General features: G+C 40.5%; 2 protein-coding genes across 2 annotated transcripts in view; both read right to left on the reverse strand.

Annotated features, from left to right (window-relative positions):
* Window positions 1-4425: 4425 nt before the first annotated feature.
* On the reverse strand, window positions 4426-5409 carry LOC138208544 (trace amine-associated receptor 1-like). Its single transcript, XM_069166503.1, has one exon. The coding sequence runs from the start codon at window positions 5407-5409 to the stop codon at window positions 4426-4428; it is 984 nt and encodes a 327-aa protein (XP_069022604.1).
* Window positions 5410-12154: 6745 nt separating this feature from the next.
* Window positions 12155-17274, reverse strand: part of ngef (neuronal guanine nucleotide exchange factor) — a 36973-nt gene continuing 31853 nt past the window's right edge. Inside the window, exons 12-15 of the mRNA XM_069166478.1 lie at window positions 16970-17128; window positions 15998-16077; window positions 15816-15920; window positions 12155-15702 (exon numbers count right to left, since the gene is read on the reverse strand). Coding sequence (XP_069022579.1) covers window positions 15455-15702; window positions 15816-15920; window positions 15998-16077; window positions 16970-17128 — 592 coding nt within the window. The 3' untranslated portion in view covers window positions 12155-15454. The remainder of the gene's footprint in view (window positions 15703-15815; window positions 15921-15997; window positions 16078-16969; window positions 17129-17274) is intronic.

Below are 17274 nucleotides of genomic sequence, written 5' to 3' on the forward strand. Positions count from 1 at the left end.
CTGTAGGCTTTTCTCAGAATGTAAATAAACCCCGTCACCATGGTAACCACACCCTCCATCTGGTTCTGTCGTATGGGATGGAAACTGAAAATGTAATAGTATTTCCTCCAAACCCTGTTTTGTCGGACCACTTCTTCTTAACATCTGAAGTTACAATAATGGACTACACAGCATGTGGGAATAAATCCCACTACAGTAGATGTCTGTCAGATGATGCCGTGGCCAAGTTTAAGGAAGCAGTTCCATGTTTATCCTCTTCGTGTCAGGAGTCCGGTTTTTTCCTCTGTTTTGCCCCCGATCACCACCTCTCCTCCTGTGTCCCCTCAGTCCCCTGTCTGCTTGTCTGTGGCCACGCCCCTCACCAGTCCCAGCAGCTGCAGCCACTCACCCCGGATCACCACCTGCAGGTGTGCTGCATCTCCCCGATCACCTCCCCGGACTATATGTACCCTGCCCCTGCACTCTTCTGGTTGTCGGTTCATTTTGTTAGTCACCTGTCCGTCCTCCGTCTGTTCTCCGTCCGTCCTGTTCCCGTTCCTCCGGCTCCTGTTCCTCCTGTGGGGCTCCCTGTCAAAGTCACCAGTCGGTGGAGTTGCCCTCCCGACTCGGAGGATTATTGACGCTGTTCCTTCCGCTGGTCTGCCGGCTGCCCTGCCAGCCGTGTCTCCCCGGATCTGTCGGTCGAGTTGCCCTCCTGACTGGAAGCAAGTGGACACGATAGGTGCCACCTTTTGGTTTGTTTGTTTTTGTTTATTGCAATAAAGACTGTATTTTGGAACTGATACCTAAGTCTGTGAGCCTGCATTTGGGTCCTTGTAAACACCACCTCATGACACTTCGATGCCGTGTGTTAAAGCAGTGGAAGGCATCTACGTTGATCTTAGTCCCACACTAGTGGATCATCTGGTAGAAAACACTGCAGTATCTCTGCTACAACTCCAGATGATGTCGCCCCTCTGAAGAAGAGAGTCATGAACCAGAGGAAGTTGTCTCCATGGTACAACTCAGAACTACGCTCTGCTAGGCAGCGACTAGAAAGATGGAAAGGAAATGGAGTTAAAAAGCCGACTCTTGATCAGCTGTTTTAGGAAACTACAGACCAATTTCCAACCTGATGTTTATTTCTAAAATCCTTGAAAAAGTTGTTGCAAATCAACTTTTTGATCATTTACAAAGGAATGATCTGTTTGAAGATGTTCAGTCTTTAGAGTTCATCATAACAGAACCAGCTCTGGTGAAAGTTACTGACGACCTTTTATTAGCCTCAGATAATGGACTCGTCTCTGTACTTGTTCTTCTGGACCTCAGTGCTGCTTTTGATACGATTGATCATACGATCTTATTACAGAGATTAGAAGACATTACGAGGATTAAAGGAACTGCATTAGACTGGTTCAAATCCTACTTATCAGATAGATTCCAGTTTGTCCATGTCAACAATGAGTCTTCCAGACAAACAAGAGTCAGTTACGGAGTTCCACAAGGCTCAGTGTTAGGCCCAATACTTTTTACTTTGTACATGCTTCCATTAGGAGATGTCATCAGGAAGCACTGCATCAACTTCCATTGTTATGCAGATGACACTCAGCTATATATTTCTATAAAACCAGATGAAACTAATCAGTTAGTAAAACTTGAAGCATGTCTAAAAGACATAAAGGCCTGGATGACCAAAAACGTCCTGCTTCTAAATTCAGACAAAACGGAAGTTATTGTACTTGGTCCTAAACACCTCAGAAACTCTTTCTGTAATCACTTAGTTACTCTAGATGACGTTGTCTAAGCCTCCAGCAAAACTGTGAGGAACCTTGGAGTCATCTTTGATGAGGATTTGTCCTTTAGCCACCAGATAAAGCAAATCTCCAGAACTGCCTTCTTTCATCTACGTAATATTCATAAAATCAGGAAAATCCTTCCTCAGCGTGACGCAGAAAAACTCATTCATGTGTTTGTTACTTCTAGACTAGATTATTGAAATTCCTTGTTGTTAGGATGTCCAAATTACTCATTAAAAACCTGCAGCTGATCCAAAATGCTGCAGCAAGAGTACTGACGGGATTTAGCAAGAGAGATCATATTTCTCCAGTTTTAGCTTCTCTTCACTGGCTTCCTGTGAAATCAGGAATAGAATTTAAAATTCTCTTGATGACTTACAAAGCTCTACATGACCAGGCTCCATCATATCTTAGAGATCTTATAGAACCATATAATCCCAGCAGAGCACTTCTCTCTCAGTACGCTGGTCTACTTGTGGTTCCTAGAGTTTCCAGACGTAGAATGGGAGGCGGAGCTTCAGTTTTCAGGCTCCTCCCCTGTGGAACCAGCTCCCAGTTTGTGTTGGAGGGGCAGAAACCCTCTCTAGCTTTAAGATTAGACTCAAAACGTTCCTTTTTGATAAAGCCTATAGTTAGGGCTGGCTCAGGTAGACCTGAACTAACCCTTAGTTATGCTGTTATAGGCCGAGGCTGCTGGGGGACCTCGTTACATGCTGAGCTTCTTTTCTTTCCTCCTACTCTTTAACTGACTCATACCTCACCATCTTTTTCTCTCCCATAGTTTCTTATTATTATCTGTTGTCTCCATTCAGTTCCTTCGCTCGTGTAGTTTCTGTTCTTTCTTTTCCAGATGTTCCGTCATGGAGCTGCATGTCTCTGCTCTGCGCTTGTCGTCTCCACCAACATTTCTTCTCTTCTATCTCCATGCTGTCCTTTTCTCTCTCTGCTCTCCTCTCACCCCAACCAGTCGAGGCAGATGGCCGCCCACCTCTGATCCTGGTTCTGTTAACAGATGCCCCGCCCACCTCTGATCCTGGTTCTGTTAACAGATGCTCTGCCCACCTCTGAGCCTGGTTCTGTTAACAGATGCTCCGCCCACCTCTGATCCTGGTTCTGTTAACAGATGCTCTGCCCACCTCTGAGCCTGGTTCTGTTAACAGATGCTCCGCCCACCTCTGATCCTGGTTCTGTCAGAGGTTTCTTCCTGTTAAAGGGAGTTTTTCTTCCCTCTGTTGGAGGTTTTTCTCCCTTAAAGAGGAGCTTTTACCTTCTGGCTTATGTGGGAATTGTTGAATTGTAGAATATTTGACTTGTTGAATTGTTGGGTTTCTCTGTATAATATTATAAAGTCTTGCTGTAAAGACTTTAATGTGTTAAGTGCCATGAAATAACCTGTGTTGTGATTTGGCGCTATATAAATAAAATTGAATAAAATTGAATTGAAATACAGGCACCATGGAGGGAGGAGCAGGAATGGATGCAGCGTTCCAGGAAAGAAGCGCTGTATGCAAAGTATTCAGTAAGAAAAGAAACTGGAAGTATGTGAAGCCTTTTGTGTATAACATGATTGTTAGCGTTAACAGGAGGTCTGTTATTGTGTTGTTGATGTACAGTTGGTCGTATTAATGTACAGTTGAGTCAGTATCACGTTTTACTGTTCACTGGTTTAATTCTTTCAGTTACGCTGAGCCACTGAGCAGTTTTCTCAGTTTAATTGTTGTTGACCTCTAAAAGGCTTTTTACGCACTGGATGCAGTTAAATTTAAAAAAAAATTAAATAAACTGCTTAACTTGAGATGGCATCTCTTAGGGACGAGAAACAAAAATATAACTAATAATAAATTAATAATAATAATATACTTTATATATTTTTCAGCAAATGTGTGTGTGGGGGGGTGGATTGTTAGCCTGGTTTTATTGTTTTATTATTTATTAAATAAAGTGACAGTGTGAAGCAGGGTGATTTCTATACAGTCCACATAGAAATATACATTCAACCTTAAAACTAAATTGTCAGTGAGAGCGATCAGCTGAGTGAAGATATCTTAATGAGGAGCGAGATGATGGAGGAAAAGGAAAACAAGCCGGTAGAAGCAGAGTGACCAGCTGTAACCTGCAACTCGTCCAGTTAGAACAAATTTCTCAGAGTAACTCGGCTGAAGATATTTAAACAAACCTGGCTTTTCATCTCCTCTCATTTCATCTCTGGTGGAAACCAACCAACTGTCACATGAACAACACCAATAACCGTGCTACTAACGGTAGATCAGAGTGAGGACAGTCACTATCACAACCATTCAGCCTTGCAGTGCAGTTACAGCGTACACATCAGATGTCTTTAATACTTTTATTAATCAAAAGATGTCAGCTGTGTTCTTCTCTGTATAGCTTTAACATGTCTGTAGAAGAACAATCCATCTGAAGCACAACTTCAGGACACCGTGACCATGCAGCACAAACACGTACAGCACATGAACAAAAAACAACAACACGTAACGGTTTGGTTATGAATATAAATCCAGGTTGTGTGGTCCATGCTTGGTGGCTTTTTTCTGTCCAACCCAACAGTCACTCAGTGGTTTGTGAACTGCTGCTCTGAAGTGATGATGTGTATGTTTATCTCTTTCAGAAGCTTCTGCTTTGCTTTAATTTATTTTGTGAAAAGCGCTGTCTCTGATAGGCCGGATTTAAAGATATTAGGTGAGGTAAATAACCGCAATGCCTTTCTGAACCAGCTGTAAAAGAAGGCATATATGAAAGGGTTGATGGTAGAATTGAAGTAGCCCACCCATACAAGGGTCTCAAACAATGCTGGTGGTACCGAGTAACTGATGAAGGGATCCGTGATGTTGCAGACAAAAAATGGAGTCCAAAAAGAGATAAATGCTCCCATAATGATAGCCAGCGTTTTAGTAGCCTTTGTCTGACTGCTGTTTGATCTCACACAGTTTGTATTCTGGATGCTGCGCTGCTGTTTCTGAGCCACCAGGAAGATCTTCAGGTAAACAGCCAGCATTATGATTCCTGGAATGAAAAAGGAAAGAACTGATGAGACGGTACTGGACAGCCCACTCTGAAACAAAACGCATCCTCCTTCACATGCAACGTGGTCATAGTAGAACTCTTCAATCCTCCAAATATTCAGCTTCAGAAAAATCATCCCAAAACCAATGAAAGCAGAAACACTCCAGCTGAGCACAATCATGAGCAACACAATAGTAACAGTAATCTTTCTTTTGTATTGTAGAGGCTGACAAACAGCATAGTGTCGGTCAAGAGATATGAATGACAGATTTAAAATGGATGATGTACACAATGTGACATCGGAGCTCATGTAGACTTTACAGAAGAAATCTCCAAAATACCAGCAAGACTCGACACACTGAATCATACTGGGAAACATGACTAACAGCCCTAAGAGGAGGTCCGACACTGCCAGAGAGACAATCAAGTAGTTGGTTGGAGTATGGAGTCGTTTGAAATAGGCGACGGAGACAGTGACCAACAGGTTTCCACACACGGTGAGGATGACTGTGACCCCCAGAACCATGTAGAGGACGATGCGAACTGGCAACGGATAGATGCTCCTCAAACAGGAATTGTTTCTAGACTCGTAGCACAAAACTGGATCCATCTGTTGGAGAGACATGAAAATGATGCATTTATCAGTCAAATGAAATGTCTAAATATTGCATGCAGAGGTTCTTATGTGTGAGTGTTTTTGGAGTTTAAGATAAATTCTGTGCGACGAGAGAAGTTTTCCAAGATTATGTTTCTGGTTTCTGGTCATTAACAAGTACTAAAGCTAATTTCCAGTTGCAAAACACGAGTATCCTTTAAATGGCAGAAATACATTTTGTACTATTAAAAAAACAACTTGTTACAATTGTTAGAAGATGCAACCAAATGTTGCCTGAAGAGATAAACGTTTCATTCAGGCTTGAGTCAGTAAAACGGATGATGGTGAACCTGAATCTAATAATGAACGTCATGAAGAAACTATGAAGAGTGGGATATTATCTGTAATCCAACAAAAAGGTGTGCCACATAGTGAAATATACACGACAACACAAAGGGAAAGTGATGGCCGTGTTGAGACCGTCCTGACGGTTTGTTTATTGTAATGTGAGGCGAAGGGAAGGAGATGAAGACAAGCAAAGGCAGAGGGGTGAAATCTCAGAGCTCTATTAGCCCTGTTTAACCGTGTCATTAACAACATATGTTGTACTAATCCTGTCACAAGTACACCTGTTCACACCTTAGTTTAACATCCTGCACCACATGCCTCTCAGATGTCATTGCATGTTGGGCAGTGACACCTGTACTTTGAGCTGTCCACTTGTGATTTCATGTCATGACATGATTTAATGGCAGCGGTGAACAGGACCTTTGTCCTGTTGTGTGCTTCTACGTGACTTCATATGCTGACTGGAATTCGTTGAAATATCTCTTGTAGCCAACTGTCATTGTTTTTATTGGTGGTGAAATTATAATAATTATAAATGGGCTCTTTCCCTGGCTTTATAAAAAATGTTGAACAGGGCTACAAATCTTACACCAAAAATTTAAAAGGTAAAATTTCAAGGACCTGTTTTTCTGCAAATGTATAATTTACTCATTAAAAAAGAAAGTATTAAAGAAATAAAGTGTATTTATGCCAACGCCAGTGATGCCTAATCATCAACCACCAATTACCTCAATTAAACATATGATGTCAATATTTAAAAACTACGTGAACCCTCATTGCGTAGATTACCAAAGCATATTCAAACACAAACGTACCTTACAGATGTTGCATGAATACTCAGTATCTCGTGGCCTTGATTTAGTAATTCGTGCGCACGATTAAATAGTTTTTTCTCTCTATGACTCCGTAGGTTTCACCTGTTCTTCTGTACTTCTGAGCTTTCTGTCTCTCTAGTCTCTCTTAGGTTAAATAATTGACCCAGAGGGAGGAAGGCTGGACAGTCTGTCCCAGTGGATGATGTACCGTGGGGGGAGAATGTTCCTTCAATACTTATTTTATAAAATTTACAGATTTGACATTTTTAAATTGAGTTTAAAAAGTTCATCCTATGAATCATCCCATGTTTTAAAACTGAAATTTTAAAAACAAAGAGAAAAAAGTCTGGCGTTATTAATGCTGTTTACTATTTCTAAAGTGGAAACTTTGAAGTCATACACTAAAGACCAAAGATGGATGTCTGAGGTAGGACAGGAGCCCCCAGCGCCTCAGCAATGGAGGTATTAGAGTCGAGGATGAAACATCTCAGGGCACTTACCACAGGGACACAACAATTAAACAGTTCCCCGTGAGTGACACCAGATACCCTTTTTACCAGAAAGAAAACTTTCGACAGCAGGAAGGAAATAACTCGATACTCGATCAGGGGGAAGGGAAAACTCTCTTTGAACAGGAGGACATTTCCGAAGTCAGCCGACATCTGCCTTGACCGGTTGGTTCGGGGAGTGATGACTGATGTAAACTTCAGTTGATGCTCCCTGGAAAACCAGATGGATGAGCTGGTGATGAGGAGGAGAGGAAGGTTGCATGTCAGACAGTCTGAAAGGCAGAATGACAGAATTCAGATCATATTTAAAAAAAAACAGGGACAAACACTGATTGGCTCAAAAACGCAGGCTAAAAGATCATTGGGTATGATCAGTATTGTGACAACAAGATTAGGAAAGAGTGATTATGAGAATGGGAAAGTGGATGTAAAGAAGAGAATAGAGAAGCAGGAAAAGCACATGTTCCACAAAGGAATGCAGATCAATTGTGAACAGATCTTCCATATTAAACTTTTGCATAAGCTTCATTTTAATTAGTTTAGACTGTCAGCAGTGAAAAACAATTCATTGAAGAAATGACAGTGTGAGAAATATTTGTCATTTAGACTGAGACGGTGAGAGACTGCATCACTGAGCGATGCCACACATGGATGTAGGAGATTGAACAAGACACCCAAATATAAATAACAGCTACTTTACCATAGCGAGGATGATTACACTCTGAGAGGAGATGAAATAACAGAGCAACATGAAACCACTAGCCACAGCGGAAAGTCACATTAATACATTTATGTGACACAAATCAGAGAGATACACAGAGAATATAGACTTAAGTTGAAGGAAAAGAGGCTGTTGGAAAACCGTGAGCTTCTGATTAAGACTGGTGACTGTCTAAGGCCAGGGGGAGATTCGGAGAAGGCTAGAGGGCCATGTAAGGCCAGAGGGAGAGAACTGCCAGCCAGTGGTGGAGGATAGAGGGCTGTTGAAGGGCAGAGAAGAGATAAGGAGAAGGGAAGAAGTCGGTAAAGGTGAGGAGAGAGACATGTAGGCCTGTGGAGATGCTGAAGGGCCATTGAAAGGGGGAGGAGAAAGATGAGAGGAAATGAAAATCCAGGTAGATGTGAGACAGTGAAGAAGACGAGAGGGCCAGTAGAGGTCCTGTAGATCAGAATTCTGGAGCCTAAAGGAGTCAGAAGGCAAGAAAGCTATAGGAAACTGATAATGAGAAAACAGGCTGGAAGAGAGACACCACGTCCAGTTATTGAATGTACCTCCGGGTATAAAAACCTTAGGTGTACGAAGAGTATGCTGCATATGACTAGTGGTGTAGATGTTGGAGAGGAGGATGGACTTCTCTCCATATCAGGTGTTAACGACAGGAAAGGAGTAGTTTGAACATTTTATGGAGCTTAGAAATGTTCAACATTGAAACATGAGGCAAGAATAAGGAGACTAAATTTTGCTATCTAGAATATGTGTGAGTAAAATCAGGATTTATTTTCAGTCCAGGTCCATGAATTACGTTGGCAGTAGTTGGACATCATCATTTCAGAATGCGTCATGTGGTAGTTGAAGATATATCAATGATACAAACAAATTATCCATCCATCCATTATCTATACCCGCTTTATCCTGAACAGGGTCACGGGGGGCGGAGCCTATCCCAGCTCACTTTGGGCAAAGGCAGGGTTCACCTGGACAGGTACCCAGTCCATCACAGGACCAACACGTAGAGACAGACGGAAACAAAGACCATTCACACTCTCATTCACACCGAAGGGACATTTCTAGAACCACCAATTAACCTGAGACACGTCTTTGGATGGTGGGAGGAAGCCGGAGGACCCGGAGAGAACCGAAGCAGGGACAGGGAGAACATGTGAACTCCGCACAGAAAGGCCCGGATTCAAACCCAGAACCTTTTTGCTGTGCTAATGCTAAGCACTGCACCACTGTGCCGCTTATTTTATGAAACATTCTGCAGAAACTAAATTTAGATGCAGCTTCTATCGACTGTGCAAAGCCAAGCTTGGAAAGCAGCGTGGGGTGATGAGAGGTAGAGGATGTAAAAGCTCAGGAGAGAAAAAAATAAAGAGCGCTCATGTAATGCAGGAGGTTGTGACATTGATGGTGCCGGTAGAAGAGAGATTTTACCAGAGAAATCACCTTATTGCAGAAAAACTTGTTGACTTTACTGTTCACTAAGTTTACTTATGTGTCTTAACTTAAGTTTACATGTATCGTCATGTGTCGTCATGTGACGTCATGTATCGTCATGTATCGTCGTGTGTCGTCGTGTGTCATCGTGTATCGTCATGTGTTGTCATGTGTCGTCGTGTGACGTCGTGTCGTCGTGTCGTCATGTCGTCATGTGACATAATGTGTCGTCATGTATCGCCATGTGACATAATGTGTCGTCATGTGTCGTCATGTGTCGTCATGTGACGTCATGTGTTGTCATGTATCGTCGTGTCGTCATGTGACATAATGTGTCGTCATGTATTGCCATGTGTCGTCATGTGACGTCATGTGTCGTCATGTGTCGTCATGTATCGTCGTGTCGTCATGTGACATAATGTGTCGTCATGTATCGCCATGTGACATAATGTGTCGTCATGTATTGCCATGTGTCGTCATGTATCGTCATGTGTCGTCATGTGACATAATGTGTCGTCATGTATTGCCATGTGTCGTCATGTGACGTCATGTGTCGTCATGTATCGTCATGTGTCGTCATGTGACGTTATGTGACGTCATGTATCGTCATGTGTCGTCATGTGACATAATGTGTCGTCATGTATCGCCATGTGACATAATGTGTCGTCATGTATTGCCATGTGTCGTCATGTGACGTCATGTGTCGTCATGTATCATCATGTGTCGTCATGTGACGTTATGTGACGTCATGTATCGTCATGTGTCGTCATGTGACATAATGTGTCGTCATGTATCGCCATGTGACATAATGTGTCTTCATGTATTGCCATGTGTCGTCACGTGACGTCATGTGTTGTCACGTGTCGTCATGTGACATCACGTATCGTCATCTGTCGTCACGTGATGTCATGTGTCGTCACGTGTCATCACGTGTCATCATGTGACGTCACGTATCGTCACCTGTCGTCACGTGACGTTATGTATCGTCATGTGTCGTCATGTGACGTCATGTATCATCACGTAAATCGGTACACAATTTACAATAATACATCATGGGACAATTAAACTTTTCCAACAACAGAACATAACCTATATACCTATATAAACTCTATGATAATATAGGATTTTGTTTGTTTCTGGTGTAATAATTAGTGAAACATAAACACCAATTAAAAATGTGCATGCTGGTCTGTTGGGGCTGCTGACCAGAAACTTTTCACACCTTCAAGAACTGGGAACTCATTATCACTGTGTACACTGTACACCTGTGCACCAGGGAGCTCATTATCTGGGGAGTGGCTTTAACTGCTCACTTATCTGGCAAATACAAACAAAGACCTGGAAAGAGACGTTGTTGACAAGCAAATTTATTTACCAATTTATTGTCTTTCTTAACGTACTAATGTAAATAATAGTTGAGAAATCATGTTTAAATACTTTCTATGCTTTTTTTGACCATCAGGTATACTGGATATTATGTAATATAATGATATTCATCAGTTATTGTGACAATGAAAAACACCTAAGATCTAATGATGTCAATATCATCATTACATCTTAGGTGTTTCACAAACTGTGAGGGACAAGCTGGTTCTCTGAATGCTGGAGGTTTCTTTAATGGAAGGTGTTTAGTATCAATATATGGAAACTTTGATCACCATTTCAGATTAAATCAAAGGCAATCAAACAAAAAAGAAAACATTTTGGAGACCTTACCTTACAATTACGAATTACCTTATAATTATGAGATCTTTTCTCGTATCAGCTGGATATTGGTAATTGTAGAAATTAAGAGAGGTTAAGGGTGATGGCACTACCTGATTGAATGTAATACATATGAAGTTAAATGTCAATGTGTTCTTTTTTTTCAAGAATATTTTGGCTTGTGTGAGCAGATCAACTTTAATAGGATGTATATTATTGTCAGCGATCTATCGGGTTGTCATGGACCTTACTGTTGGTCCACATGTATTTAAGTCATCAGTCCTTTTGCCTGCTTGCAGTTGTCATTTTGACCCAGATCAGCTGACCACAGATGACTGAATACCAACCGTCTTCACACTCCCCTGAATATCTACACTAACCGTGTCACTCCTTAAAACCACTTAAGCTGTTTTATGAGTAAAAGGGATAAAAGGAAGATTAAGAGAGGGGAAACATAATAAATACCTTCAAAAAGTGGTACTGTATACTAAACTGCGAAGAACCCTAAAAGAAGCGATGGCATCCAATAATCTGTCTTCTGAAAAAAGGTATTTGGCAATTTTAGAATCCTTTGATTTTAGGATGAAGAAATAAAATTTTTATTTCAGCACCCCATAAAAAGATTAACAATTATTATTATTGTTTTTTTTTTTTTTTCTAAAATCACATTAACCCTTTAACATTGGATTTTGAAAAATTGCCTGTTAGAGACCAGGGAATAACATCTTACAATTAAACAGTTTTAATTACTCTTAAAAAAAAAAAATTATGTTACACCCTCCGATACAGATTGGAGGTGGAAAGAAGGTTTAGCATTGGTAGTCTGTCAGTAAAACCAAAGAAGAAGTATGGAGTTAGATGATGAGCCATAAGATAACCTCAGTTTCCAAACGTTTACAGTGTTGTTAAAAGAAGAGGTGATGCAGCTCAGTGGTGAACATGATCATGTAACAACTTTATAGAGACGTGTTGCTGCATCAGATTCAAAATGAGCAGATGTTTTTCATAAAACAAAAAAATGTCTCAGTTTCAGCATTTGATATGTTGTCTTTGGTCTTTTATTTTTTAATTAGATATGAGTTTACATGATTTACAAATCATCATATTCTGCTTGTATTTACATTCTAGATAGCATCCCAACATTTTGGGTTATGGGGTAATATATTTGTCACAGTCATTTTGCATGTAGTGCCACTGCTCTACATAAACCAGAATTGCAAGAGAAATTTATGTTAGTACTTGTACTTGTTCCAGAAACTTTATTCCTCTTTTCACAAATGTTATAAATTTGTTCATTCTTCTTCTATAATTTTCATATCATTCACATTGGAAATTAAAACAAAAAACAACAAATAACCAGATCAGCTTATTTAAATTAACAAATCAACCACACCATTTTATGAACAAGAATTTACAGCTTACAAAATAATTAACATGTATTTGATAATTACTACTTACATCAAGTGCATTAATGTACACACATAATATTTAAAGACAGGTTTTACAATCATGCTGCTCTATAGTTGTTTATAGTGTTACATTCTATACAGTTATGTCATGTTAAAGTTACTTCACACTCAATTGCTTGCAAGTTTCATCCCTTGTGTGTGTGTTTAAATTGATATTTCACACAAAATGTGTTCAGTGTCAGACAAGAGCTTCTTCAGTTGTGTTGATGGTTCATTCCAAAATAAGGAGCATTATTTGGATTACAGTGACACAGTTCTTCAAGAACAGAATAGACCTTACTATACATCAATATCCAAGCTACTGTATAAAAAAAACATCCCACGCCTGAAGATCCTGTGTGCAGCCAATTTCCCACCAAAACCTAATGAACAAACAATGTTTTACAAATGTAGGTTCACTAACAAAGAAAGTGTGTTTTTTAAATACAAAACACAAAACAGCACCAACAAACAAAAACATACCAATTGAAGCAAAACAACATTCATATTTCTGATGCATCACGTTTAGAAACAAATACAGCACGTCAACAAAACAATACATTTTACAAAAAACAAATATCATGTGACTTTTGGCACAATCTTTCTGCCATTGTTGTGCTGAAGATTTTTTTTACAGATGTCCTGATGAGTCCATTTAAATGTACCCAGCTGAATGCCCTTTGTGGAAAATACATAATAAAGACGTATAAGGTAAAATACAGTTTGAAAGTGATGCAATATTGTTTTTTCCAGATTCATCAATGAGGACAGTTTATGGTTAAGTCAACTCTCTATAAGTGTATAGTTTACCAATGTATGAAGTTATTGGACAAAGTTGTTGATATGCTCTGTGTGAACATTTCAAAGGGAGCTCTCTGAAATGCTCTCAGTTCATCAATCTTTGGTCTGAACTCGGTTTCAGATGTTTGAAATTCACATCAAACAAAAATGGCACTCATCACTGCATATGATTTCTCCAGTTAGGAGGTAAACCTAAAAGTGTTGGTTTATTATTTGGCAGAGTTGATTTTCCTGTTAAAATATTTTCCTAATCAGAGAAGGCAGAACACTGGCCCGTTTAAAATGAACACACAGCACCACCTGCTGCTTTGGAGGACAAATGACTCGGGACATTTAATTACTCTCCAGTGCCGTGATGGCAGAAAGACTGTCACTAAAGTCACATGACATTTTTGTCTTTGTAAGAGATGCTGCATTGTTTCTGAATTATGTTGTATTAGAAATATGTTGTGTATTTGTTCAATGACGTTTGTCTATGGTGTTGTGTACGCGCAGACCACACAGTGTTTGTTAGTAAGGGACAAACATTGTGAAACATGGTTCCTTTGTTTGCACTTTATCTGAAGCTGCTGAACAAAAGTATGTCATTTTATTTTTGTTTTAATTTTTTGTTTCGTAGTAAAGAACTATTAAATGCAGCACACAGCAGAATGCAGGGAAAGTCTTTTATAAACCGATTTCAGATGCAAAAACAGAAACAGGAGCTGGAGATTGCCAATAAATAAAAACTGGAAGACTTTACATCCATCGGTGAAGACTTTTGCATCAGCAGGAACATGTTCATCCCCATCAGAGATCTCTTTGGCACTGAATCTTTAAATGTGTAAAGATGTGTTGGATTGCTGTTCAGTCTTGTCTGTATTCAGTGACATCGGATCCACCCTGAAAATGTTCAGGACATTACCTTCATGAACACAAGAGCAGAGTGATGCTTTATAAAGCTGAAACTAATTCTAAATCTTTTCCACCCTGACAGAAGATGTTCTGTCTGTGTGAAGACATTATAAAGAGATCTGCTCAGGACTACATTTATTATGAACTATTTAAATTAAATAAGTGATGTGTGATGTGTGACTTTAGAGCATATGTATACTTTTTGACGTATCAACCCAAAGCAGAAACCATGTGTTTTGTGTGTCTTTGAATAGTTGTGGAAGAACCTGAAGATGAACAGTGGTGGACTGGGTCCCGTCATCACCAGCTGGCCTCAGATGTCCGAGGATGTCCTCACTATGAAAACTGGTCCTTGCTGCAGTTCTAAGTCGTGTGAAGTGGAGCTGCCTGCCGCCCCTGTTCTCCTCTATGGAACACAAGTGTACAGCCAGCAGGTAAGTCTGGACAGGTTTTACACTGAAATATAGATTCTGGGTGGAGTATCACTTATCTGATTCACTAATATTCAATATTTAGAAACATGCATGACTTTACTATCTTATGTATTTGTTTTATTACACTGGTTTTGTAGCCGTGGAAGCTGGAAGCACTGCAACAGAAGAAAACATCTTCATGAAGCTAACAAAATGCACCAAAGGGAGTAAATACAACCAGTTTCAGAACTGCACAGAAAAAGGTTTCCAGGGTCACTAAAAGGTGGTGAACAGGCTCACCTGGAGACCACCTGGGATGAAGGTCTTCCATCTGTCAGGGAGCTTTAACAATCTAAATTCACTGCAGATCAACATGGACCTCCTGTTTCCTTCTGCTGAACACTGTTTTTCTCTGTTTGCAGCTCATTTCTGTGTTTGATTTGGGTTTCTGGTTTTGCAGTGTGCTTCTGTGTCTGCATATGTTAGTTTTTTTATTCTCTCCACTGTTGTATTGGTTCTCCAGCATGTTAGTGTGTTTGGTTGTGTTGTCAGTACGCAGCATTTCTCTACATGGTTTCCATGTGTTTTTCAAAGCTGCGGTGTGTTGATCTTTTTGTGCAGTATTTCTGTCATACGGGCGTCTTTGTGTTGTGTTGTGTATAACTCAGTGTTGAAAGGTATTTTACAACAAAATAACAACAAGTTTTAAAATCTGTGCCCACAGCTGAGACTTTTGGGGTTTATGAAGCTCCATGCATTACAAACCACGTGTGTGCCTACAAACACCGTCACACATATTGATATGGGACATGCTGTGTTGCTGTGACCATCTGTCCCTGATCACTGAGACTAGAACTGACCACTCACTGCTGTAAGATGTCATTGAATGGGAATTAAGTGGCATGCATCCTGATTGTGTTTCTCCTGGTGCACACAGTTGTGAATGGTGACATTCATCACTGTTTCTGCTTCACTGCTTCACTGCACTTTGCTCAGTCCCAGGGTTGGAGAAGCTGGAGACCTTCTGGGTGCGTCTTCCCACCCTTACACCCATCCTGCCTCCAGTCTGCGAGCTTCCTCCCCCTTCGTGTGCCTGTTGGATCTTAATGGCCTCTCTCAGGTTCTGAGCTCGGACCTCCTTACTCTGGATCTCCTCCACAACTCGACTGGGGAACCAGCCCCTCTCACCATCATGGAGTCTTTCACCCATCATCCAGCCTGTAATACAGAGAACAATCAGAGGAGACATCAGGACGGAAGGAGAGGGAACGGTACACAAGACAAAATATTTCAATTGTAGATTTTTTTTTTTTTTTTTTGCATGTACACACCGTCAACTGTTTTCTCCAGGAGGTTCAGGACATCAGCCATCTCAGTGGAGAGTTCATCTGGCTCCTGAGATGAGTAGGACTGAATACACTGTACCTGAGGAGAGTCTGACCAACACCACAGAGAGTTGGAACCTCCACACACTCAACACTGAAATGATGGTGGGTGTGAGACTGTGTATCACCTGGTTGGTGGGCACTGGTGGACATGAAGCGTGTGCGCCGGTTAGGAGTGAGTGCACACATCCATCGAAGCTTATCACTCCTGCCCACAAGATGTCATTGATTAGTTACCAGTTAAATTATACTCGTTATTGTGGTACATTCATCATTCATGAATGACCAAAACCAACACAATTTTTTTGTCTTTGTACTCTATCATTGTTCCATCAGTGAGGTGCACCATTGTACTGGTTTACTGTGCCTTCATTTTATTCAGATTCAATCCCACATACAGTCTGCTGCTGCTGGAAAAACTCATTAAATATCACCAAAGCTTTGCCTTCTTGTTTTGCCATCTTCTTGAATTTTGTTTGTACCTAAATGCAGCACCCAAACCTTCCGGACATGTGAATATCACATTAACCTACATATCTTAAAACCCACGTTAAAGATTTATGTCTTCAGTAGGAACCGGTGGGTTCGAGGCTGAGTGCCACAGATGGTCTGGGAGTCACAAAGTATTGAGAGAAAAAAATGTGTTGAATTTGGTCTTTTAATGAGTCTGCAGACTAAATCTTAGAATAACATCTAAACTTAAACGTGAAATGGTCTCGTCTTGTAATACCACTGTCTCTATTAACAGGTGACAGAGATTCCCTTCAACATCCGCTCAGTTCAGCTCTCAGAGTTTCGTTAGTTTGGTTTTGTATTGTGCATTTTATGTATTGTTGCCCTGCTGTTGGTTAGTAGCTCTGTAAAAGGCTGACAGTACACACACTGGCATCACTATTCAGATCAGAGAAAACTGATGTCATATAAATATGTGTTACCATAGTTACCAAATGTTTTACATAAAAATATATATAGCCTACAGGTCACCTATCAAGATTGTTTCCTGAACACAACACACAAACAACAGAAGAATGAAACAGTACTTAAGATAGCTGTGAACTCATGTTAAATAAACATGAACCTCCTCAGCTTCAGATACTCACATACTGGAGGTCTTAAGCATGTAGCTGACTGGACGCTCCTCCTGGTTCTCCAACAGTTTCAGATTAAAGACGTAGGCCAGCAGCTGACCCTGGTCTTCAAGGTCTTCAGTCCTCAACATGGCCCGAGTACATGAGTCCAGGACCTGGAACTTGTCCCCACTGATAAAATAACACTGAGTTAATATTATCTGCTTGAGTGCAACAATAAAATGTCATATTCAATGGTACATTGACTCTGTCAAGTTTATTTAATACACAGATTTAAAATTAGTCCACGCAGCAGTCCTTCTACCACATTCCTAGTA

This window comes from Embiotoca jacksoni, unplaced genomic scaffold, assembly GCF_022577435.1.
Source record: "Embiotoca jacksoni isolate LCO1_2020_lvr unplaced genomic scaffold, fEmbJac1.0.p SCAF_39, whole genome shotgun sequence".
NCBI lineage: Eukaryota > Metazoa > Chordata > Actinopteri > Embiotocidae > Embiotoca > Embiotoca jacksoni.

Bases quoted from the DNA above. Each gene is read 5' to 3' on its own strand.
- LOC138208544 (XM_069166503.1), bottom strand. From the start codon at position 5,409: ATGGATCCAGTTTTGTGCTACGAGTCTAGAAACAATTCCTGTTTGAGG.